Source organism: Heptranchias perlo, chromosome 43, assembly GCF_035084215.1.
Source record: "Heptranchias perlo isolate sHepPer1 chromosome 43, sHepPer1.hap1, whole genome shotgun sequence".
NCBI lineage: Eukaryota > Metazoa > Chordata > Chondrichthyes > Hexanchiformes > Hexanchidae > Heptranchias > Heptranchias perlo.
The window spans coordinates 2,563,290-2,588,215 of record NC_090367.1 but is presented as its reverse complement, the minus strand read 5'-3'; the positions used below and the strand labels follow the sequence as shown (position 1 = coordinate 2,588,215).

Here is a 24,926-nt window from a genome sequence, read left to right as displayed (position 1 = left end):
TTCATGTGAATCACTTTATCAATAGAGTCAGACCATCAGCTACAATGATGTCAGAATCAAATAACCATTAAAAGCACAACAACAAATACAGACTAGGGAAAAAAAACATCAACGCACAGAACTATGCTTCAGGGGAAAGAAGACACTAAAATGGGGCAGGGGAAGGCAAAGATTTTCCCTCAGCGTATTAGTGAGTGTCACAAAGGTTGCATCTCAAACATAACTGCCAGCCTCAATCCCTCCGTCCACCCACTGCAGTCGCAGTCTATGACCACTGACTACCAGTCGGCAATGATTGTAGCTGTGGAGGAGGCTGCGATTTAAACCATCCTTCCCCAAATAGGCATAACAGACAGAGATAAGAGGGGGTTACACAGGGAATGATATGGGGAAGAGAGTTTTATAGAGAGTAATGGATTAGTGGGAGGGTAATGAATAGGTGGGAAGGAGCTACATAGAGAATAATAGGTAAGTGGGTGGGAGTTACAAAGAGAATAACTGATAGTGGGAGGGAGTAACATTGAGAATAATGCATAGATGGGAGGAGTTAGAGAATTCTAGATAGATGGAAGAGTCACACTGACAATAATGGAAAGGCAGGAGGGAATTAAAAAAATGTCTGCTTGCAAACATAATGAAAAAAAATCATCAAAGCATAGGAAAAGCTTACCATAAAATACAGAATATAAGTCATCCCTTTTAGACTTGATTTTCTGCTACCAGTGTATTGATTTCAATAGTGAGTGTGCTTTATAATCCAGAATTTACAGTTTCTCCCCATATAATTTTCATGCAGCATTATATCTTCAGCTTGCAGATCAAGAATCGCCAGAGATGAATTAGAATGGAAACCGTGAGGAATATATTTCTCGCTGTGTCTTCAGTTCAAGCTTTCTTCGTGTAACAAGGGCCTTCATCCTTCACTGACTGTTCTTAAAGCTGGTTCTGTGACTTGACACCTAATCCATCAAAAACACAAGCTAAATGTTAATGAATGTGGGGTGTGTTGGCAATTGGGAACGGGCAGAATAGGTTAATCTAACTGCAATGGCTTCTTTGCTCGTTTTCCATTTTTCAAAGAGATATTACTGTGCTAATGCAGAGGACATAACATTTTTCACACTCTAGCAAATGGTGACAGCGTCAAATATATTCGGACTGGGCTGGATGCAAGGCTGAGCTTCCACATATATTTCCTGGACAAATGCACATCAATCCCACCCTTAGAAGAGGCCTTCAGTCTCAGTCTTTCTCCTACTCATAATTCTTGTGCCACTGTACTAGGGACACTGAAAGCAACACTACCCCACAGGTGAAATGCTGCAGTGGCCTTTTACCTCTGGGAACTGGGTTCAAATCTGATAGGATGAATGTCTCCACTCTCTGCCATCAGGGTCCCAGGTGAAATGAGTTGGGTTAATTTCAACCCAGTTCCTACTGGATGCAGATAAACAGCAAAAAAGTGTCTCGATTTGGCATTTAGTTGAACCACCCAGAGTCAGTAAGGATGGTTGATTGAACAGGAATGTCCTGCTGGGGCACTAGGGGTGCTCTTCTGAATGTTGGGTCAAGCTTTATTGTTTGAGCAGTGCCCTGAATGAATCAAAATTTAGCCCAACTCAATGCAAGCAAAACAGAAATCTATTCCGATTTTGCCCTCATCAATTCCTATGTGCCTCTCCTCTACTTCAACCTCATTGAATGCCACTTTGGGCTGAGCCCGGTGGTGCAGAACCTGGTGTGTTGCTTGATCTGGTGTGTAGTTTACTTCCCCCGCAGCCATTCGTTCACGAAGACCACCTTCTCCTATCTTTGAAACATCGACCCCCCTCTGCCTTACATCTATTTCACATCGTTCACCTGACGAAGGGGGAAGCCTCCGAAAGCTTGTGAATTTAAAATAAAATTGCTGGACTATAACTTGGTGTTGTAAAATTGTTTACAATTTACATCTCCCCCACAGTTGCCAAGACTCTACTTCAGACCTTTATCACTTTGAAGCTCGATTTCTCGAAAGCTCTTGTAGCTGTCTCCCCTACATCCACTCTCTGTAAACTGTAACTCATTCAGAATGCCACGGCCCACGTTCTTATCTACTCAAAGCCCTGCACTTCCATCACCATGGTTTCTGCCAGGCTCTGCTAGTTTCCTGTGCCCCTCCATATCAATTTCAAAATTCTTCCCTTCAAATATCTCGCCTCACCCTACCTCAGGACCTCCATCAGCCCTATGTTCCCACTCACAGTTTGACGCTGGCCTACTCCTCGTTCCCCACCATCCAATGTGATCCAACATTGGCTGCTATTCTCTTGGTCCCATCCCCTATTTCCATCTTGTTTGGTGTCCATTTTCTTTCTTCTCTGCACTGTGAGATATTCTAAGGTGTCTTTCCAACGCGAGGGAGGCAATGGAAATGTAACTTTCCATATCTCACAATCAATCAGTCTCCTGATATAAAACATCAGGATTAAAGAGATTCCCTGTTAAAAAAAAAATCATCTGATTGGCACTGAAAGCGGGCACACTGGGCTACGTTATTACTGTGTCCCACATCACAAGGGCACGATTAGGATTCACACCAAAACCAGATATGGGGTAAGATGAGAGTTCTCTTTATTGCTGATGAAGATACATTGATAACCTTAATAATTAATGCATTTATATCATAAGGCACATAAGTGTGTAAATCAAACATTTTAGAAGTTTTTGGAAGACTCTGTTACATTTCTTCCTCCCCACAAGATTTATTAGTTTAATTATTATACCTGAGCTTTGATAGTGACTGTCAGCAGACTGTTCAATCCCAGGTGACATTACAGCCAATCCCAATTCTACCCTCACCTAATGCCCACACATTTGCAATTCCAGCAATGGCTACTGGATAATGATCTGGAGCAGAAAACCTCGATCATTTTCTCCTCCCTACCCAGGACTACAGAGAGCAACTATCACCCTGACTAAGATCAACACAAGCCAAGGATTGAACCTAGTAACTTCTTGATCAGTGATCAACTACTCACTGGGTTAATGCACAGTGCCACTGAGGAAGCCCTAGATTGATAGCTTTGAGGATAATATGCTATTTACACCACAGGGATGCTAATGATAGCAAGGGCACCATTGGAAAGAAAGACCATGCATTTATATAGCACCTTATCACATCTCTAAATGGGTTTCACATGCAATGAATGACTTTGAAGTGCAGTCACTGTTATGAAGCCACACGGTAACCCTGTAAAGTAACCTGGCGCCAATGGTGTTGGAAGCAACAAAACCTTCCTTGGGAGGCTTAATAGTTTCTGATGGCTGAACTTTATACTGTTCTGATTTTGGCTGCGAGTGATCAAAGTGGATGTACAGAGCAACTATGAAATTTTGGCACTATTGGGCTGTACTCACCTTCTCCAAGATCAATAGAAAAAGAAAGAACTTGCATTTATATAGCACCATTCATGACCTCAGGACATCCCAAAGCGTTTTACAGCCAATGAAACACAGTCACTGTTGTCATGAAGGAAACACAGCAGCCAATTTGCACACAGCAGGATCCCACAAACAAGTGAGATAATGACCAGATCATCTGTTTAAGTGATGTTGGTTGAGGGATAAATATTGGCCAGGACACCAGGAGAACTCTCCTACTCTTCTTCCACTAGTGCCATGGGACCTTTTACATCCACCTGAAAGGACAGATAAGGCCTCGGTTTAACGTTCCATCCGAAAGACAACACCTCCCTCAGTGCACTGGGAGTGTCAGCCTGGATTATGCGCTCAAATCTCTGGAGTGGGACTTCAGCCCACAACCTTCTGACTCAAGAGGCAAGAGCGCTACCCACTGAGCCACGGCTGACACCTCGCGATGAAAGTCGGAGAAGGAGAAAGTTGTAACTTTGCAGGTGCAAATCTTAGATCCGATGCTGAAGACTCTATCCTGCAGTAGAAACAAGATGAACTCGGCACCACGGAGCTACCAGTGGAATAGAAACAGAATATAAATCTCAGAACCAGGACTCCAGGGCAAATAGCGAGGTCAGCGGTCTCTTCTCATCAAACGCACAATGCTGAACCTGAAACTCCTCTGCAAAAAAAAAAGCAACATCTCCAGAACTGATGACACAAAACAGTGTGAGGGAGCGAAATCAACATCAGTGCGGATACAGTCATTAACCCCGACTGCTTCACAGGTCATCTCATTTCCACGGTGTGCGCGCTAATTCAGCTTCCCCTCATTACTGGGTTCACTAACTCCTCCCAAGCGACTTACCCAATAATCATGTCGTCAGTATGCACAAAAACATCAGAACTAGCCAGTTTATTCAAAATAAATTATTTTTGACTGTCATTTTTAAACCAGGTCCTTCCTCATGGTAGACTCTTTAAAAAAAAATCCCCTAGTTTTTTGCTCTCCTCTCCTGAAGGTGCTAACTTTTGCCCAGGTAACAGATCCACAGGTTCCAGCCCCACTCTAATACCTCACCTAGTGGCCAATCCTCATGTATACACCTAGGCAGTGAGTGTTGACAGGCTATTCTACCACAAGGACCTGAACTAGTCCTGGCTGGCTAGTCTCCCTCTCCAGCCCAGAGTGTGTCGTCAATTCACACTCTTTGATGGTCTGGTTATATGAGAACAATCTGCTTTCTAGCTGCCCGTAAAAACATTACCAAACTTCAGAAAACAATTAGCCCGGTGAAACTGCTGATTAAATCTGCTCCATCTGGAGCAATAACCTTAGGCCACAGAGGCGATACAACCAAAGTGAGCAAGGACAGCGGTACACACTAACACTAGTGCCCAGAATCAGTCTCCAGGGCTGTCAGCAGCTAAGTATATAATGATTACTCAGTATCTCTGTATCATGAATACTGCATCTTCTATATGGTGTACTATATTATCGATGCAATGTATGGTTGTGTATTCTAACTGAAAAACAATGGAAATAAAAAACTTCCTAAGCTCTGGAATTCCTTCCCTTAATCTCTTCGCCTCTCTCTCCTCCTTTGAGATGCTTCTTTAGACCTACCTCTTTGACCAAGCTTTTGGTCATCTGTCCTGATATCCCCTTATGTGGCTCGGTGTCAAATTTTGTCTGATAATGCTGCTGTGAAGTGCCTTGAGACGTTTTACTACATTAAAGGCGCTATATAAATGCAAGTTGTTGCTGTTTAATTCATGTCCCTTGTACACACCCCTCCGACCAGCTGTAGACTGTCATTGGGTGCACCTGGCAGTAATTTGCTGCCCATCCTTTTTGTCCCAGGTGAGTCCCAGGACACCATACATGGAGCAAAACACTTAAGAATTAGGGTCATCAATCAATTCCGCTTTTACCTTTGACGTCTCCGCCCTTAGACCTTCTTCATCTATTTGATTTCACTGTGTGCTCTGACCTATAATTGGAATTTCCATTGCTAAAGCTGTCTCCAGAAAAGCTCAGTTTCTCTTTCATGCCAAATACTTCTTTTCCTCTCAACAACTCAGCTCTCTATAAAGCCCAAGGCTGACTAAGACTTAAATCTTGCTCCCATATCTGGGGAGGCTCTTTTGGCACTTCTCTCACACTCCTGGATAGCCATGATGTGGAGATGCTGGTGATGGACTGGGGTGGACAAATGTAAGGAATCTTACAACACCAGGTTATAGTCCAACAGTTTTATTTGAAAATCACAAGCTTTTGGAGTTTACCTCCTTCGTCAGGTGAGTGAGTGAAGCATAGCTCACTCACTCACTCACCTGACGAAGGAGGTAAACTCCGAAAGCTTGTGATTTTCAAATAAAGATTCGTAAGAAGGAGGTAAACTCAATTTGTAAGATTTATTTGTAAGATTCCTTACTCCTGGATAGGAACAAGGTAGAGCTTGTTATGTAATTGGATGATCTGTCTCTCACCTCTAACCTTAGATCTCTCTCGGCCATAACCTCCTTTGTCTCTCCCTTCTGCAAAATTTGATGCTCGTCTCAACTTTCCTCTCTGTTCCTCATGCTTCAATACACTGTCCCACAAACCCTTGCTCCTCCCTAAATCCTCACCACGTTGAAATCAAGGTTCATTGAAAAAAGAAAGTACTTGCATTTATATAGCCTCAGGATGTCCCAAAGGGCTTTACAGCCAATGAAATACTTATTAAAAGAAGTCCCGATGAGGAGTCTCCCTCTTTAAAAGGGGTCCCGATGAGGAGACTCCCTCTTTAAAAGGGGTCTTGATTACGAGATTTCCTTTTTAAATGGAGTCCTGTTGAGACTCGCTCTTGTTGAAATGCTGGTGGCCCTGCTGGAGTGTCAGAGGCTGCAGTGAGCAATCAGCTTGCAGACGTCTTTTATTTGTTATGTGATTACTATGTTTGAAAGATCACACGACTGAGCACAAATCAATTTCAGCTGGAATTAAATTTACTTAAATATCATTCCACCCTGATAGGAATTGATTGTCCATTAACTAGGCTTTAAAACATGAATGATATTCTTTACACTCTGTAATTGACTTGAGATGAAAAGACACAATGCTGCCCTTCATCAGAGAGCGAAGTCAGGATGACTCATTATTAAGGCAAGCTACGTCATCATTTGGTAAAACAAAAAGAAAAGGCTCGCAGGTAAAAGGTATGGAGAAGGCTGACATAAACAAGCAATTTAACTTGAGCACAGGACGAGAGAACACAAGTACAAAATTCACAAGCCTCAAACAAGGTTACAGATTGGGGAAATGTTCCCCCTATAGGATAGTGGACACATGGAACAGACACCTGGAGGAAGGAGCTGATTTGGGGTCAATTGACATTTGTAAAAAGATCGATATCTATTGTGAAATGGGATTGGGAATTATGGAGATATTAATATCATTGTTTGATTTTTTTTCAGGGGAGGTAGAGGAAAGAACTTAAAGTGGGGGATCGACAGGTATGCGGAGGGAAATTTAAAATAGAATAATCATACATGGCATCTTGATAATCATCTCCTGAAGGTGCTATTTTTGCAGAAGTACTGTTCCATGGGAGGTGGTAATATTCCAGTACCTCACTCAAGAAGCCATTCTTCATGTCCAATCTTAGATCGCGAATGCTACAGTGGTCATCACAGCCGTGCCTGATTCTAGCTTCACCTGACGTCCACACATGCAACAGGACAAACAGTAGTGAGATAAATAACTTGGGCATTTCCACTCCTGATCGCCATCCAACGAGGTGGAAAGTTTGCGTGTGTGGGGATGCAGGTGAGGATAGGACCAGGATCGGCTGATGGAACCGTACCCTAACATGAGTCAGTACCTTAAGAAGAGTAAGGAAGGAAAGTGGAAGAAGGAAAGGATGGCATTAATAAACAAAGAGAAAAATTAGAAGCTCCACAATTTATATTCAGTTGTTCCGTAACTTAGAAAAGTCCAGTTATTAATGCAACCAGTCCCTGTGAATGTAGATTACATTTATTAATTAAAGTAGAGCTAACAGTGGGAATAACCACTAAAACCTTCCATTCCTTTCCTTCTGGGTAAGTAATATTTAACAAAGACATATAGCTTGGTTGATAAAGAGGCGATGGGAACAATTTGGTAGTAAATTATTCAGCAGTTTCTTTGATTGTGAGTACTGATGAGGAAAGACAGGAATAGTTTTCTCTAGTAACTCCCACCATTCATCTACTAAAAAGCTACTCAGCATGAATTGTATGGCTTTAAGGTTTTATGCGAAAGGTTTGCCATTTAACCCTTCGTTTTTGTGGCTTTTTTTTCCAGTTTTCTCCCTCTACACCCCCTGTCCCCCTGAAGTGGATGACTCATGCTAGGGTGCAGTACCCTGGCACTCAGTAATACTTCCCCCAGTAGCTCACCGCACTGCTCACATTCACTGTCTAGGTCAGGGGTGTCCAGGCCACTGAGTCCTTGCACTCCGTTCCTCAAAGCCCAGGCAACTTAAAAAAAAAAGAAAGACTTGGAAGAACTTCCATTTATATAGCCTCTTTCACAACCTCAGGACGTACCAATGCACTTTCCAGTTAATTAAGTACTTTTTGAAGTGTAATCACTGTTGTAATGTAGGAAACACGGCTGCCAATTTGCGCACAGCAAGCTCCCACAAACAGCAATGAGATTATCAACAGATAATCTGTTTTAGCGATGTTTAATGAGAAATAAATGTTGGCCAGGCCTCCCCTGCTCTTCTTCAAAATAGTTCCATGGGATCTTCCACATGACAGGACAGACAGGGCCTCGGTTTAAAGTTTCATTCGAAAGATGGCACCTCCGACAGTGCAGCGCTCCCTCAGTACTGCACTAGGAGTGTCGGCCTGGATTATGTGCTCATTTCTCTGGAGTGGGACTTAGTTCTATTTGACTTATATTTCTTATTTGCTGGTTGGTCTTTAAATTTTGTGGGTCTGGAGGTTTAGAAAGAAGCATTATTAGCACGGTTGCCTCATTGGTGGAAAAATGCTAAATCAGCAGAGCATGATCTATTAATATCAGCAATTTGAGGCACATGCAAATGAATAGGAACATGGATTTAAACTTTATTCTGTGGCCTCAAAGACTCCATGGTCTGAACCTATGTGAGCAACACTGGTCTGGGCTCATTCATTATCATTGGCCACTTGGGGTGAAGTGAGGGAGGGCTGCTGGCACCTAGGCCCACCAGTATGGTTTTCGGCGTGGCCCTTTCACTGGTGATCTTGTGACCTACGTCATGCACCTCTTGAACCTTGGTGAATTATATGTGGACATCTCCAAGGCTTTTGAAAGGGTCAGCACCAAGCACTTCTAAACAAGTTTTGGTCTGACACCAAAGCTAATTTCATAGCTATTTAGTTTCCTCACAAATTTCTCTATCTGTGCTTTTGGTGATGATTTATCCACTGCCTTTCTCCAGAAACTCAGAGGTTTCCCAGGTCTTTGTTCTTCATTTCAATAACTCTTATTATCCAAACCCATACATTCTCTTGCTGATGAATCCATTCTACAATCATCAACTTATTTCAGACTGGACACAATCAGTGCCCACAAGAAATGCCAGGTTGCAACGGCTGAATCACTACATCTTGATCCCATCCACACCCTTCGATGGTGCAATGAAAATCTTGTTTCTTTCAGGTCTTCAAAGACCCAGTTATTTCATGTGTCTCACAAGTCTATCGATGAACTGCCACCTCTTACCTTTGGTGGCTCCACCTTTAGTCCTTTATCTTTTGACATTGCGGGCCTCAATATTGCCTCCATTGCCAAAGCTTTCCTCTCTTATTTCTTCAAAGCTCCACATACATCATCCTACATGCTCTTCCTCCTCCCTACATCCTCACTGTTGAAGTCAAGAATCATCACACAGTCTCATTCTAAATATGATGTGGAGATGCCGGTGATGGACTGGGGTTGACAATTGTAAACAATTTTACAACACCAAGTTATAGTCCAGCAATTTTATTTTAAATTCACAAGCTTTCGGAGGCTTCCTCCTTCCTCATTCTAAATAAGCTTATGCTGAATTGATTGATCCAGCTCTTTTTTGAAGAAGTTAATCTCTGGTTGGAAGCAGATGAGAAGATTATAGGGATAAGTACAGACAGAGATCATCAAATACTAATGCTGTCTTTTGAGGGCAGGAAGATCAAGGTTGAATAGTGGAGAGGTGATGATGGATGAGTATTCTGGAGATTTACTTAGCTACCTTTGGTGATCAGAGAATATTTATACAGAACTTTCTCTGGGGATATTAAATGGATGGAGTAGGATCCCTGACAGATTGTATATGGTCTGTGGAAGGAGCAGGATTGATGGGTCAAAGAGTCTTGTCTTGTTTTTTGCTTTGTAGGTTGTTATGAATGGTTTAAATAGTTGGAGTATGATGTGTAACTTCAGCAGAAAAGTATATGCTTACTGGAGTTATATTACATCCTTCTTGTAATAGACGTATCAATCAATCTTTGTAGAAATTCTAATATAGTCTTCATGTTATGTCTGTAACCAACTCCCACAATAACTGGTATCCCTATGGCACCAGTTACCTGATGCTATATACATTCAGGTCTGACGTCACTCTTACCTTTATTAATCTTTCACCTATAACATTTGGAGTTTTCATTTCCCTGTAACTCAATACTTCCTCAGTAGTTAGAAATGGTAAATAGCGTACATTGGCATGTAGATATAAGCAGGTATTTACTGAGGTACTGATATAAAGCACAATCAGAGTTTATGAAGTTTATTGGAACCCCAAGATTCAATTACTGCATGCGTAGCTCACTACGAGTCATCTCTCCCCTCTGATTTGATTTTAACTGGTTGCCTCACACTGCTCGCATAGCGTCCATTTATATTGTACAGAACTGCTTCAAACAGACCTGGACATTCAGATATGTGGCAAGAATTTTTAAAATTCTTTATTGCCAGTTCATTTAAGAACACAAATCCAAAAAGTCATTAGATTATCAAGAGTGACTGAACAATTCCTTTATATTTTGATTCAAAACACTGATTGATATGTATACTCTAAAATAGGCCCTGAACACTGCTTTGTGCCATTATTCAGTGTCATTATATGGCCACTGAACCTTACAAATGCTTCACACCCATCATTCCACCAACATTTTTTGCCCAGCGATCAGGACAAAGTCAGAGCAAGTAGGACCAAGACTGGTTTTCAATCTTCAAAGATTCAGAAGTGAAAATTCAGACAATTCACCTCAATTTCAGTGCCTAATTACCAGAGGCACCAATCAGTTTAACAATTAGAAAAACAAAACAGATGCAGAGGAATAAAGCTGTCTCAGTATTCAATCATCTGATGTACTGCACCACAATATTTAAAAATCTGTTTTACCTGAGTGACTTGTGAGACAGTGCGAGTGATTGCAAATTAAACTTCATAGAGACAGCAGTGTGTGTTTAGTTGACTCAGTGTGCAAATGTTTAAAAGTTTAAAAATCTCCTTCACAATGACCTAAAAAATCTGTGTTTGAGAGACAATCCCTACACAGCATCACTCCTTCCTACCTTAGCAACCTCCTCCAACCTTCCGCTCTTTTACAGTGCTATTCACCATCCCTGCAGCCTCCCCCGCACTTGAAACTCTACTCAAACTCCTTCATTTTCCTACATCTCTCCCCACCTTCAAAATCCACCGCGGACATCGCCTTCAGCCACTTCCCCACGTCCGCCTTCTACTCCTGCTCTACCTCCCCACCGCCCTCGCAAACTGGAAGTGCCTTGAGATATTTTGCCATGTAAAGGCGATATATAAATGTGTTGTTGTTGAAAATGGAGCACTGTGAGGTCACCACATCTCGGTGTCTGACAGCATCAGCCTGATGTCATAGAGTCATAGAGTTATACAGCACGGATAGAGGCCCTTCGGCCCATCGTGTCTGCGCCGGCCATCAGCCCTGTCTACTCTAATCCCATATTCCAGCATTTGGTCCGTAGCCTTGTATGCTATGGCATTTCAAGTGCTCATCCAAATCCGATCTTCCAGTTATTTTAGCAGTAAGATCACTCAATTTATAGATCACGAGTTGCCATTTTTAATTCCCTGCTCTCCTGAAGGTGCTCACAGTAGTTGGGGTACAGTTCCACAGGTGCTGGGCACACTCTGGGACCTTCACACAAGAGTCCATTCTTCATGTGTGAACTGTCTCAGTGAGTGTCAGCACGGTATCAAACGTGGAGGCCCGATCCTGCTCCGACGTCCACAATTACCTGCAAGTGGCGGTCGATAAAGATCAGGAGCAGGAACTCTGGCCGATTGTTTCCCTCCCCAACCCTAGCCCAAGGACGCTGAGGCCAAGTGCTGCATTCTAACTGCCGGCCCAGCTGAGATGTGCTAACTGAGCACAGACTGGGATCAAAGTTCCTGGCCCACATGGCTCAATATCACATCATATGGTGCATTTACCCATGGAGGCATTGGAGGCATTGGAGGAGCTTCATCCTGACGCTTAGGTTTACCTCATTTTCTGCCAGTCTTAACTATGAAGAGATGCTGGGTGGGGTAGTTTGTTAGAACAGGTTCTTTCACCTCATCTGTCAATGCCACGCAGAGGAAATCAAGGTGTGAGAGTTCTGAGTGAGATTACCTTTAGGGCAATGCAGCTGCCATCTTGATGTGAGTCCAATATTGTAGCCTGCCCATCATTTGGCACCAATTTGTGCAAAAAAATCACAAAGTTTTAAGAAAGTAGAATTTGATGGGTTTTGAGTGGACCAACAGCTCTGAGGGTAGAGCAATAGGCAATCAGTCAGAGGACCCATATTTGAATCCCTGCCTTGAATGCCATTCAGACTCAACTATCCCCATGGCTGAAAGGAGTTGAGACATAAAATGGAAGGGGGAGAAAAAGCATTTGGACTTGATAATGGCTTAATGGAACTTCAACTAAAGGCTTTCTGATAAGCCTTTAGTTGAAGTTCCTCACAACACAGTAATCTCTTCCCACAAAACTGACATTCCTTGTTTTGATTCTGACACAGATTCAAGGAAAAGCTTGTTGATCCTTCTCTCGTTTCTAGCCTCTCACTTCTCTCTCCATCGCAACCTTTTTTGTCTATTTTATTATACGGCAATGGTCACTTCTCCTCTTGTTCTTTCTAAGCTCAAATTACTACTGAATTGCTATCGCCCCTCCCTGCATCCTCACTGTGTTAAAATCAAAAGAAAGAATGTCTAACAGCGCCTCACGTCCAATGAATTAGTTTAGGTGCAGTCACTGTTGTCCTGTCGGTAAACATGGCAGTCAGTTAGTGCACAGCAAAATCTCACAAACAGCAAATGAGCTGAATGACTAATTAATCTGTTTTTGGTGGTGATCGACTCATTCCACTGTGCACTGCACTAACTCATTCTTTGCAGGACGTCTAAGCTGTAGAACTCCTCCCCTCCCTCACTCTTACTTCTATCCTACAACTGAAAGGCTTTTGAAACCAATGCCTGGCATCACCTAATCACTACTTCCTGATTTTCCTCCTAATCTCTCCACTGTGGCCTTGGCCCTTCACCTGGGGCTCTCAATAAACCTTAGCTTCTGCTGTTTGGTTGTGAATTTACAGTTGGCTCTCATTCCCCTCGTGACTGATGCTGGCTATGAAGGTGTTGATCTGAAAACCAGAGAGGGTAACCAGTATAAAATGTGGCACATGTGGACCAATTAAAGCCCTCTGCCCCTCTATATCCTATTACACATCCACCCAGACTCCAACATATACAAATTCCATTATCATATACTTTGTCCACTGTCCACTTGCATTACTCCTGTGTACACTTGTGGGCCCCTAAGCCTGGGCTCTTGCCAACCATTACCTAAGCTCTCTGGATTTAGGTAAGTTGCGAGTGTCCCTACAGGGAGAATGTGTACATTCCATATCGGGAAAATGGAACCTTTTACTTCTGTGGATTTCTCAGAGGTTAGATTCGGAGATTGCTAAACTTGGTGGTGGGTCTCCTGTGTATCCGACTGAAAAAGGCTGACCAAAATAAATGACTGGATCTGTGGGCTGTGAATATGAAATAAGGTTCCTCTCCTTCCTTCTGGGGTGATGTTGGCTTCTCATCTCCTCTCAGGGCCTGGGTCCAGACATGCTGAGATTGTGAACTCATCGTGTGGGGGGAATTACAGGAGACAACATCAATCTCCCTCCCTTCATTGAAGTTAGGTAAATGGAGTTAGGATATAGATCAGCCATGATCTCATTGAATGGCTCGAGGGGCTGAACGACCTACTCCTTTTCCTATGTTCGTTTAAAGCATTAGCAGCGGGAAAAAAAACACGGATGTGATACAGAAACAGGACAAGAAAATAGATTTACAAACTGCCCAGGTTAAAAAATAAAAGGGTAAAAAGTGACTGTTGCTGATGTTATTGTATGAATGTTTAACACACTTTTATCCAACTTCATTCTCTGCTATTTTAACAGAGGTCTTAACCTACTTAATCATGGTGTCCTTCACTTAGTCAGTGGACCTTCACGCAATTTTCTGCAAATAATTAAGAGATGCAGAGTGATCACATTCTGCACTGAAGAATCCTGGCAACTGAATCAATTACGTCTAAACAATACAATCTTAACAATTTTACCACAGAGGACTTCCCTAATGGCCCAGTAAATGATCAGCAGTTCAGGCACTACAACTGGCCTCAGTACCATTTGAGGCTAGGGATGGGGAAAAAAATCAGCCAGGGTTCCCGCTCCTGATCGCATGACGGTGACCCCTGCTGGAAAGTGCGTAGGTTTGAATATCAGGCAAAGACAGCATTGAGCTTGGCTGCGATGCTCTTCATGGTTGAATGGCACACCTGAGATCAGCTAACTCAGCAGAGACCAGACTGACACGTTAAGAACGGGCACCTGGGTGAAACATTTAGGAGGTGCTGCTGCCCATGGGATTGCTTTGCGGTATTAGATAATGTAATACTTTTAGGGGAGAAGGATCAGTAATATTTTTCGAACGCAACTATTTGCGTGTTTTGTGGGCAAGTGAATTTTTGCGCTGTCTTCGTGTGTGTTTAGTTCCAAGGCTCTTAATTCTCTGCACAAAGCTGCTGGATCTGCCTCCTGAATTCATGTTTTGTGCTGCGTTGTGGAACATTAGCTGCAGCATGCAAAGTTATTCAAATAAAAGGCTTGGCCCCAGAAAATCATGCTGTGGCGAGGTCAGGATGTGTCTCTGTCTCCACGGGGATGGTGTGTGCAGTCACATGCGGGAACAGCCAGCACTCAGCAGGGATGGCTGCCAATGAGCTTGCAGTTCCTCATGAGTGCTCCTGCTAGCATTCCAACATAAGACAGAGTGAGAGATAATGTGGGGGCAATTTTAACCTAACTCACCGAGCGGGAAACCCACGGGATTGGGTGCAGCGCTGGTTTTACACCTCGCCCAATATTACTCTTCACTAACTTCAATGGAGAGTAGAATCAGGCAGGGTGTAAAACCAGTGTTGCACCCTATCTCATCAGTTTCTTGACGGGCCAATTAGGTTAAAATTGTGCCCAACATGTTCACCCCCCCAACCATGCAGCATACTATTTGTTAATGCTTGAACCCTGCTATATCAGCAGTGCGGGAGAGAGAGCCCATTACCTACAACTGCCACCCATTAAAGGCACAATAAGAACTGCACTCCACGTAAAGCAGACTTCTCAACTGCAAGCAATTTAAAGCTTAACAGGATTTAAATTACCACTGCTTCACCTTAATGAGTTATCCTTCCCAGAAAGGGAGAATGTTTTCTGCTGAAGTTAAGACCTTGGCAACGGAGCATTCGTTTATTTCCAATGCTCTCCTCTCCCTTTTTATTTGTGTCCCACTTTCCTTTCTCTTCTCCTTTAGTTGCCGACTCGTGCTGGGGTACAGTTCCGCAGGAGGTCAGTTACACTCCAGTACCTCACCCAAGTGGCCATTGTTCATGCAGAAGCCCAATATTGGCAGTGTACGCAATCAAGGAAGCTTGAAGTTTCCATAGCCACCCCCAGCCTAGCATTCTGGAGCTCTCCTTCATTGTCCAGGTTTCTGTACGGACACCAATCTTCTAGTCATTGGCGTAAATGTTGTTCCTATCCTCCGGACAAACTGTTGACTAGTGAACAATGCACTGAACCTGTCCTGATTCTGTGACTCTGTGATTTTGGTTGGGTCATTAGGTACAACATCAACTGTCGTGGGAGTTTTACTCTGTATCTAACCCGTGCTGTACCTGCCCTGGGAGTGTTTGATGGGACAGTGTAGAGGGAGCTTTACTCTTTTTCTAACCCGTGCTGCATCTGGCCTGAGAATGCTTGTTAAAATACTGTAGAGGGAGCTTTACTGTACATCTGATCAGTGCTGTACCCAACCTTGGAGTATTATGCTGTATTTAAGCCATGCTGTAACTATTCTAGGAGTTTTTGATGGGACAGTGTGGAGGGAGCTTTACTCTGAATGCTCGATAGGACAGTAAAGAGGCAGTTTTATTAAAAAAAAAGGGAGTGGAGGCTGAAGGGAAGTTGATGTCTGGTCGTTACTGCAACACCATAAATCACTACACTGCAATAAAGTGCAGACACAAACCTTGTTTGTTCCCGAGTTTCAGCATTTTCTCAGTCTGTTTTTCATCTTTATCAGCAGTGCTGGGTCTCTCCTTTGGAGGCTCTGGAGTAACAGCATCTGAAGATAAATGAAAACCATAAAACAAAATGATTGTACAGCTGACATGAGGAGATGGCTATTTTTTGCGTCATTTCTCTTTCATTTGTCAGTCTCCCCTACATCCAGTATCGTTCAGTTGGAAGGGGGGGTCACTGTGTTCTTTGGTTAGTGTCCCCAGTAACTCTTGTGAAAGCTCGGTTGGTAAATGCACCAAGTTGTGCTGTACTGTCATATAAACCAGTGGCCCCCGGTTCAGTTCCCAGTCTGGGTTAGTTGATCATAGTCAGGATAGTGGGAGAGGGGGGTACTACAATTGGCATCTGTGAGTCTGACTTAGGCAGGGGGAAAAAATCAATTAGATTCCTGCTCCTCAATGCTACCCAGTAACTCCCCTGATGAAAAATGCAAATGTGTAGACATCCAGGTGATGACATTATTAAGCTTGGCTGTGATGCTCCTCCATATTGAATAGCTTGCCAACATACCATCGAGTCTCACACATAAAGAATGGTCAGTTGACCAAAGTACCAGATGAATGAAACTGTGCCAGTGCCTTCAGGAGAGATGGGGGACAAAAAAGACAAAGTTCCACAGACTCAGTTCACAGAGACAATGCCCCCATCCAAATCCCTGCCCTTTCACAAAGACACTCTTCTCCAACCCTCCCAGTTCATACTGTCATTCTTCTTCTCTCCCTCAATTCACCCTCCCACTCCTCCTCCTCCCTCAATGAACCTGGCACTCTTCTCCCCCTCCATTCCAATTTGCCATCGCCCCTTAATTTTCTCCCTCTATATCCCCTTCATTGCCGTCCATTCCCTCTTGCTTTCATTTCCCCTTTCCAGCATTTTCAGGGCAGAGGGCTGAATGTGGCCTATTAGCAGCTGCATTTGGATAGGAATAGGACTGAGGGGAGAGGGGCCCAGCACTTGCTGATTTTTGTCAGCAAACACTGACCAGGCCCCCAAAACCTGATGTCAGTATGAACAGCTGATGGTTGGCATGCATGCTGAGTTGCCTGGGATGGATTGCCAGGGTCCACCGACCAGGTGTGACCCACAGCCCATTGTTTGAACACTGATGTTGTTGGGGATAATTGGAGGCCACCACAATATATTTTGCTGGGTGATATGGAAGAATCACCAATCAGGGTGGAAAGTGTTTCATTTCCCTCCCTCCAAGTGAACCCCATCTCCCTTAGTACTTTTATATTTCCCAGTGCCCTTCACTAACTCCTCATCACTCTTTATCAGGAACCCAAGGGCCTTGACTTATGACACTTCCAAATACCTATAATAAGAAAGTCATCACTAATGTTGGGTTTGATTGATGCTCTTATATATTCAAATCTCATTTTGTTATGTTAACAAGAAAATTCAAAAGTGAAAAGTTAAGAATATTGAGCTCTCTTACCATACGGGAAATAATAAGGCATCTTCTCCTTGTACAGCTGGTAATCAATTTTCACATAGACACAGAATATAATGCGGTCAAACTGGAAAAGACACAATCCATCAGCTCTCATCAGTCAACACTGTGCATTATCATCTACTAGAGGTGGATTTTCATTTGCACATTACAAACCTACAGTAGTGCATGCCTTCTTCTTCCCTTTCTTCTTCCCCTTCTTCTTCCCTTTCTCTGCCCTCCTCCAATTCTGGCCTCTTGTGCCTTCCTGATTTTAATCGCTCCACCATTGGTGGCCATACCTTCAGCTGCCTAGGCCCTGGAATGCCCTCCTAAACCTCCCACCTTGCTCTCCTTCTTTAAGACGTTCAACTCCTTCTTTAAGACGTTCCTTAAACCTACCTCTTTGACCAAGCTCTAGGTCCTAATATCTCCTTATGTGGCTCGGTGTCAAATTTTGTTTGATAATTGCTCCTATGAAGCGCCTTAGGATGTTTTACTATGTTAAAGGCGCTATATAAATGCAAGTTGTTGCTGTTTCATCTCACTGGGGTAGGATATGTTCTGTGGGATGCAGAGATGTAAAGTGGACGTAAAGAGATATTTTTTCCCCCAATTTTCTCCCCTTCTCTATGGAAGCATCAATTCTTATTGGGTACAGTCCACATCCGCCGAAAGCCATCAGGTATCTCACCCAGGTGGCCATTAGAAATATAAGAAAATAGGAACAGGTCTTTTGGTCCATCAAGTCCTATCAGCTCTATCTCTTAAATCCTAATTTCCATCCCTTAACGCTCTTGCTTCCAAAGTAAGTATGCATCTCTTTTTTAAACATCTTTGCTCTTTGCCGCATTCCATATTCTCATAACTGTTTCTGTGAAGAAGCTTCCTCCGGGTTTGCTTTAACCAGCATAGGTTTTCATGTGTGAGTGTAGACGTCAAGTGTCAATTGGCTACTTAACCATGAATGGCATCACAGCTACTGAGGTGGGCTCACTGGGAAGAAAATAAGTTGCAAAACACAATTTCAAAACTACTGTTTATGTGGAAACTTGCACACGAGGAGTTGTCTTTGTGTTCCCAGTGCTGTGGAATTAAGAGATAGTTTCTAGGATATAAATACTGCATGAGGGCACTTGATGTCAGCATGGCATTGGGAGGAATGCCAAGTGGAGGCCAGATGCGTTTTTACATTGATGTGGAGATGCCGGTGATGGACTGGGGTTGACAAATGTAAAGAATCTTACAACACCAGGTTATAGTCCAACAATTTTATTTGAAAATCTCAAGCTTTCGGAGATTACCTCCTTCGTCAGGTGACTGAGTGTGGGACTCCTTGAACGTTTCGCATTTATAGTCAGAGAACAATACCTGGTGATTACAGATAATCTTTCCAACTGCCCGTTGTCAAGGCAATCAAAGTGTTCAGACAGAGAGGTGTTACGTCACACGAGAGGACACCACCCGCCAGGTACATGGTTCATACTCCTGTGACTCGGCAAACGTTATCTACCTCGTACGTTGCAGGAAAGGATGCCCCGGAGCATGGTACATCGGTGAGACCATGCAGACACTGCGATAACGGATGAACGGACACCGCGCAACAATCGCCAGACAGGAGGGTTCCCTCCCAGTCGGGGAACACTTCAGCAGTCAAGGACATTCAGCCACCGATCTTCGGGTAAGCGTTCTCCAAGGCGGCCTTTGAGACACACGACAACGCAAAATCGTCGAGCAGAAATTGATAGCCAAGTTCCGCACCCATGAGGACGGCCTCAACCGGGATCTTGGGTTCATGTCACGCTACACGTAACCCCACCAGCGAATAAAGGTTATCTGTTTTTAATACAACGGGTCATTCTCTGTCTTTCTCTTCCTTTCGGATGTTTCTCCCTCTCTCTCTGTCTTGTGTTCTGGCCGTTTGTGTATTCGGTGGTCCTGTAGGTAACACCTCTCTGTCTGAACACTTTGATTGCCTTGACAACGGGCAGTTGGAAAGATTATCTGTAATCACCAGGTATTGTTCTCTGACTTATAAATGCGAAACGTTCAAGGAGTCCCACACTCAGTCACCTGACGAAGGAGGTAATCTCCGAAAGCTTGTGATTTTCAAATAAAATTGTTGGACTATAACCTGGTGTTGTAAGATTCTTTACTTTTTACATTGAAGAAGGGAAGACTAGAGAGAGGGTTATCTTTGCACTATTTCCCTTAGCCTGGGAATGAATAAAGACTCAGGATACATGTTGTTCAGAACCTTTCAAATCTATTGCTTTCAGGTTTGCCTGTACTAACTGGTTTCTATAGATCTCTTCCCCTTCTGATCTCTGATCTCTTTCTTAAGACATTTCATTTCATGTTGTCTGTAGTCTATCATCGGAGTCCTTGATGAGATTATCCTAGTGTCAGATACACATGGAATGGATCAGTACACTACATTAAGTGTCAGATACAAAACGTGGAATGGATCAATATGGTACCATTGCCTGTCAGCCCGCGCATTCAGCTAGGGTACGGTGCATAGCCACAGGAGGGTCAAAATAGTGGCTAAAGGGGAACAGAAATAGAAACAGCATCCACTGTTGTACTAAATCAGACAGACCAGAAGGTCTCAGGTTCAATCCTCAGTCTGTGCTGAGGTAGCTGGTCACACCATGGGGGTGTCTGAGGTAGTATATGCACCTTTGAGCTTGGGGAAAAAAAATCAGCTAGGATTTCTGCTCCTGATCACCATTTATGGTCTCCTGCTGGAAAATACACAGATCTGCAGACGTCAGGTAAGGACAGGACTGGGCTCAGTCACACATGAAACCTTTGGTGAAGTGCCAGAGAACAGCTAGTACCTGTACAGCCATACCCCATATGGTAACCTGTGCATCACAATATATACATCCCTCAGCCCACCCAAAATCATGTCAAAGGGATAATATTCTTTTAAGGTTTAACTTGCTGCATTGGAGTGGAAAATTCAGCCAGTTATGTGTCACATGACGCAGGAGAGGATGGTGCATAACTTGGGCAGTAAATTTGGGCAGGGGAGTTCTCCCCGGTGTCCTGGCCAACATTTATGCTTCAACCAACACCATTAAAAAACAGTTTAATTAGTCATGTATCTCATCGTTGTTTGTGGGAGCTTGCTGTGTGCAAATTGGCTAACGCATTTCCCCACAATACAACAGTAACCACACTTCAAAAGTACTTCATTGACTGTAAGCACTTTTGAGATGTCCTGAAAGGCGCTATATAAATACAAGCTCTTTCTTTAAACATGTGATAACCTGCAGCCCTTGACATCAAGGCAGCATTTGACCGAGTGTGGCATCAAGGAGTCCTAGTAAAATTGAAGTCAATGGGAATCAGGGGGAAAACTCTCCAGTGGCTGGAGTCATAACTAGTACAAAGGAAGATGGTAGTGGTTGTTGGAGGCCAATCATCTCAGCCCCAGGGCATTGCTGCAGGAGTTCCTCAGGGCAGTGTCCTAGGCCCAACCATCTTCAGCTGCTTCATCAATGATCTTCCCTCCATCATAAGGTCAGAAATGGGGATGTTCGCTGATGATTGCACAGTGTTCAGTTCCATTCGTAACCCCTCAGATAATGAAGCAGTCCGAGCCCGCATGCAGCAAGACCTGGACAACATCCAGGCTTGGGCTCATAAGTGGCAAGTAACATTTGCGCCAGACAAGTGCCAGGCAATGACCATCTCCAACAAATGTAAACAATCTTACAACATCAAGTTATAGTCCAACAATTTTATTTGAAAATCACAAGCTTTCGGAGGCTTCCTTCTTCGTCAGGTGAATGTCAGGAAATCCTTGAACCTTTCGCATTTATATTCAAAGAACAATACCTGGTGATTACAGATAATCATTCCAACTGCCCGTTGTCAAAGCAATCAAAGTGTTCAGACAGAGAGGTGTTACCATCTCCAACAAGAGAGAGTCTAACCAACTTCCCTTGACATTCAACGGCATTACCATCGCCGAATCCCCCACCATCAACATCCTGGGGGTCACCATTGACCAGAAACTTAACTGGACCAGCCATATAAATACTGTGGCTACAAGAGCAGGTCAGAGGCTGGGTATTCTGCGGCGAGTGACTCACCTCCTGACTCCCCATAGCCTTTCCACCATCTACAAGGCACAAGTCAGAAGTGTGATGGAATACTCTCCACTTGCCTGGATGAGTGCAGCTCCAACAACACTCAAGAAGCTCGACACCATCCAGGACAAAGCAGTCCGCTTCATTGGCACCCCATCCACCACCCTAAACATTCACTCCCGTCACCACCAGAGCACTGTGGCTGCAGTGTGTACCATCCACAGGATGCACTGCAGCAACTCGCCAAGGCTTCTTCGACAGCACCTCCCAAACCCCCGATCTCTACCACCTAGAAGGACAAGAGCAGCAGGCGCATGGGAACAACACCACCTGCATGTTCCCCTCCAAGTCACACACCATCCTGACTTGGAAATATATCGCCGTTCCTTCATCGTCGCTGGGTCAAAATCCTGGAACTCCCTTCCTAACAGCACTGTGGGAGAACCTTCACCACACGGACTGCAGCAGTTCAAGAAGGCGGCTCACCACCACCTTCTCAAGGGCAATTAGGGATGGGCAATAAATGCCGGCCTCGCCAGCGCGCCCACATCCCATGAATAAATAAAAAAAAGTCACACTTGAAGTGGTTCACTTACCAACAACAACTTGCAGTTATATGACGCCTTTAACGTAGTAAAACGTCCCAAGGTGCTTCACAGGAGCATTATCAAACAAAATTTGACACCAAGCCACATAATGAGATATTAGGATGGGTGATCAAAAGCTTGGTCAAAGAGGTAGGCCCTAAGGAGCGTCTTAAAGGAGGAGAGAGAGGTAGAGAAGTGGAGAGGTTTGGGGACGGAATTTCAGAGCTTAGGGCCTAGGCAGCTGAAGGCCAATGGCGGAGCAATTAAAATCGGGGATCCGCAAAAGGCCAGAATTGGAGGACCGCAGAGATCTCAGAGGGTTGCAGGGCTGATGGAGACTACAGGGATTGGGAGGGGCGAAGCCCACGGGGGATTTGAAAACAAGGATGAGAAATTTAAAATCGAGGTGCTGGATTTCATGGTGACCATTACTTCTCTCTATTTCCTAACGAAACCTCTTAATATAGAATTGACTGTATTTTTAACACTGTAATAAAAAAGGAGTTTCTTTCATTTGCCTTTCAGCATAAAATTGTGTGCCAGTGTTCATCCAAGGGCACAGCTGCAATTGTGAGGAGCTGGTGTATACCCCCATGCAAATAGCAGAAAGCTCCGACAGGCTACCGCCAAAGAATGAGAGCTAATTTCTTATCACAGCTCAACACTCGACACTGACCCACTGCAGAATTAATTTCAGAAGAGAGATTTACACGTCGCGTGAAATTTCAATTAAAAAACAAATTTACTGCCCTGCAATTTAAAACAGGGCCACCTGCGACACTGACAGGGGCATTTCTTGTGTGGCTCCAAGATGAAAAAACAAAACAAAATGATATTCACTCGCTGAGAGAGTAAAATGAAAAGGGTCATTATAATTAAACTGGGTTTCATATAGCTTCAAATACAATGAAAGGATGCAGTGGCTGCAAGCAAAGCCTTTATCAACAAGCACTCAAGAAAGGACACATTCCGAGGTCACTGCATTTAACTGTAATTATTTCATTTTAAAATGGAATTGAATTTATTTCCCTACTGGTGTAGATGAACTGGTATCAGGATGATAGGAACCTCCATTTAGCTTCACATCTTTATCATTCTGCCTAGTGAGGACAGAGAGGATATTTGGCCCAGTTGCTCTCCCTGCCTATCAGTCTATGTGTAACCAAAGCAATTAACCCTGGACAAAGTCACGGATTTTCAAGTCACAGTCTGTACACCTGAGGTGCCCACCAGAAACACAAACATGGTTAAAAGCAGCAAGAGGCACCTATCATATGTGTTGCATATGGGACACAGTAATAAAATATTCTCCTTCCCTCTTTCTTATCCTCTATTCCTGTCTTTCTCTTCACAGCTGCCGGGCTATTGGACATGCAAATGTTTTCTCTTGGGTTCTCTCCTTGGTTGAGCAAGGGAAACCAAAAGGCAACAATAGAGGCGAAATTATCCCAACGTTCATTGCAATAGGGCAAACCCTCCACGGGCCCTTTGGATTATCACTCAGAATGCTGGGATAGGCCAACCTCCATCGGGATCTCTCCTTTTGTGCAATGTGAGATAATACAAAGGGACCTAGACAAGCTGGGTCAATGAACAGGGAGGTTTTTTTCTCTCCCTAGCCCAGCACCCAACATTCACAGTAGGTGAGATCAGCTAATGCAGCTCAGGCCGTGGATCGAACTTAGGATCTTGCTCAGTACCACCAGGAAAGTGCATTTACCAACTGAGCCTTAATGCAGAATCTCCACAGACCTATCTCCTGTATGTGAAGTGCAGGATTATGAACCTTGTAATAACACCCCTCCCCGCCACCAACCCCCCACTGTTCCATAATGACTGTGCCACAGATTATAAGCAATCAAGCAATGTTTATTTAAAAGTTGTCCACAATTCAGGACAAGGTGGCTATAAATTGGCAGTGTGACACATACTGCATTTAATATTTAAAAAGGCTGTTTATTGAGTGTGCACTAGTCTGATATGTGTATTCCAGCCAGTTCAATAAAAAAAAGTAGGGCCAATTGTACCTGATTTTGCCCCCAGGAAATGCCCAATATCCCTGGGCACAATAGTCAGGAAAAAGGGTGTGGAGTCCTGTTATGCCGGATTTATTCCCTGGTTATGTTGCCCCGGGATTTCTAGGGCTTTCCTGAGGGAGCAGGGCTGGCCTTGCGTCTGGAATATGCACAGACCCAGCTTTCAGATGTATATGAGGGGGGAGAGGATATTTGCTGTCTTCTGCCTCTATTTCTTGTGGTAGCATGTCTTGGTCAACATTCCTCCTTCGACCAACTCCACCCAAAAAAAATGATCTGGTCACTCATTTGCTGTTTGTGGGATCTTGCTGTGCACAAATTGCCAGCTATGTTTGCCGACATAACAACAGTGACTGCACTTCAAAAGTAATACATTGGTTATAAAGTGTTTAGGGACATCATGAGGACGTGAATATGCGTTATATGAATTCACGTTCTTTCTCATACTACAATTTGCAATGTTTGGCATTTTTAAAGTAACAAATGCTTCACGGCAGAGAAATAGCGAGAATGATTGAAGAGATGACCAAAAGCAGGGCTGAAGAGACAGGTTTTGAGGAGGCTTTTAAGGACGGGGAGAGGAGTAACAGATCTAGCTTGTTTCCCCTGCTACTTGAAACTTTTGCCACAGTGAACACTGCCTTGGTTCAATTCTCTTCATGAACCCGAGCTGCCTTTCAGGTTATTGAGCTACCA

The 24,926-nt window shown here is 43.7% G+C and overlaps 1 protein-coding gene across 4 annotated transcripts in view; it reads right to left on the bottom strand.

Moving 5' to 3' along the window:
• The window catches only part of LOC137306405 (ADP-ribose glycohydrolase MACROD1-like), a 631,024-nt gene continuing 606,098 nt past the window's right edge, over positions 1-24,926 (bottom strand). For 3 of the 4 annotated variants that reach the window (XM_067975577.1, XM_067975579.1, XM_067975578.1), the window contains 3 exons: positions 17,511-17,592; positions 16,020-16,115; positions 1-959 (listed from right to left, as the gene is read on the bottom strand). In XM_067975577.1, the coding sequence (XP_067831678.1) occupies positions 934-959; positions 16,020-16,115; positions 17,511-17,592 (204 nt within the window). In that variant the 3' untranslated portion in view covers positions 1-933. The remainder of the gene's footprint in view (positions 960-16,019; positions 16,116-17,510; positions 17,593-24,926) is intronic. The other variant, XM_067975580.1, reaches the window with a different exon arrangement.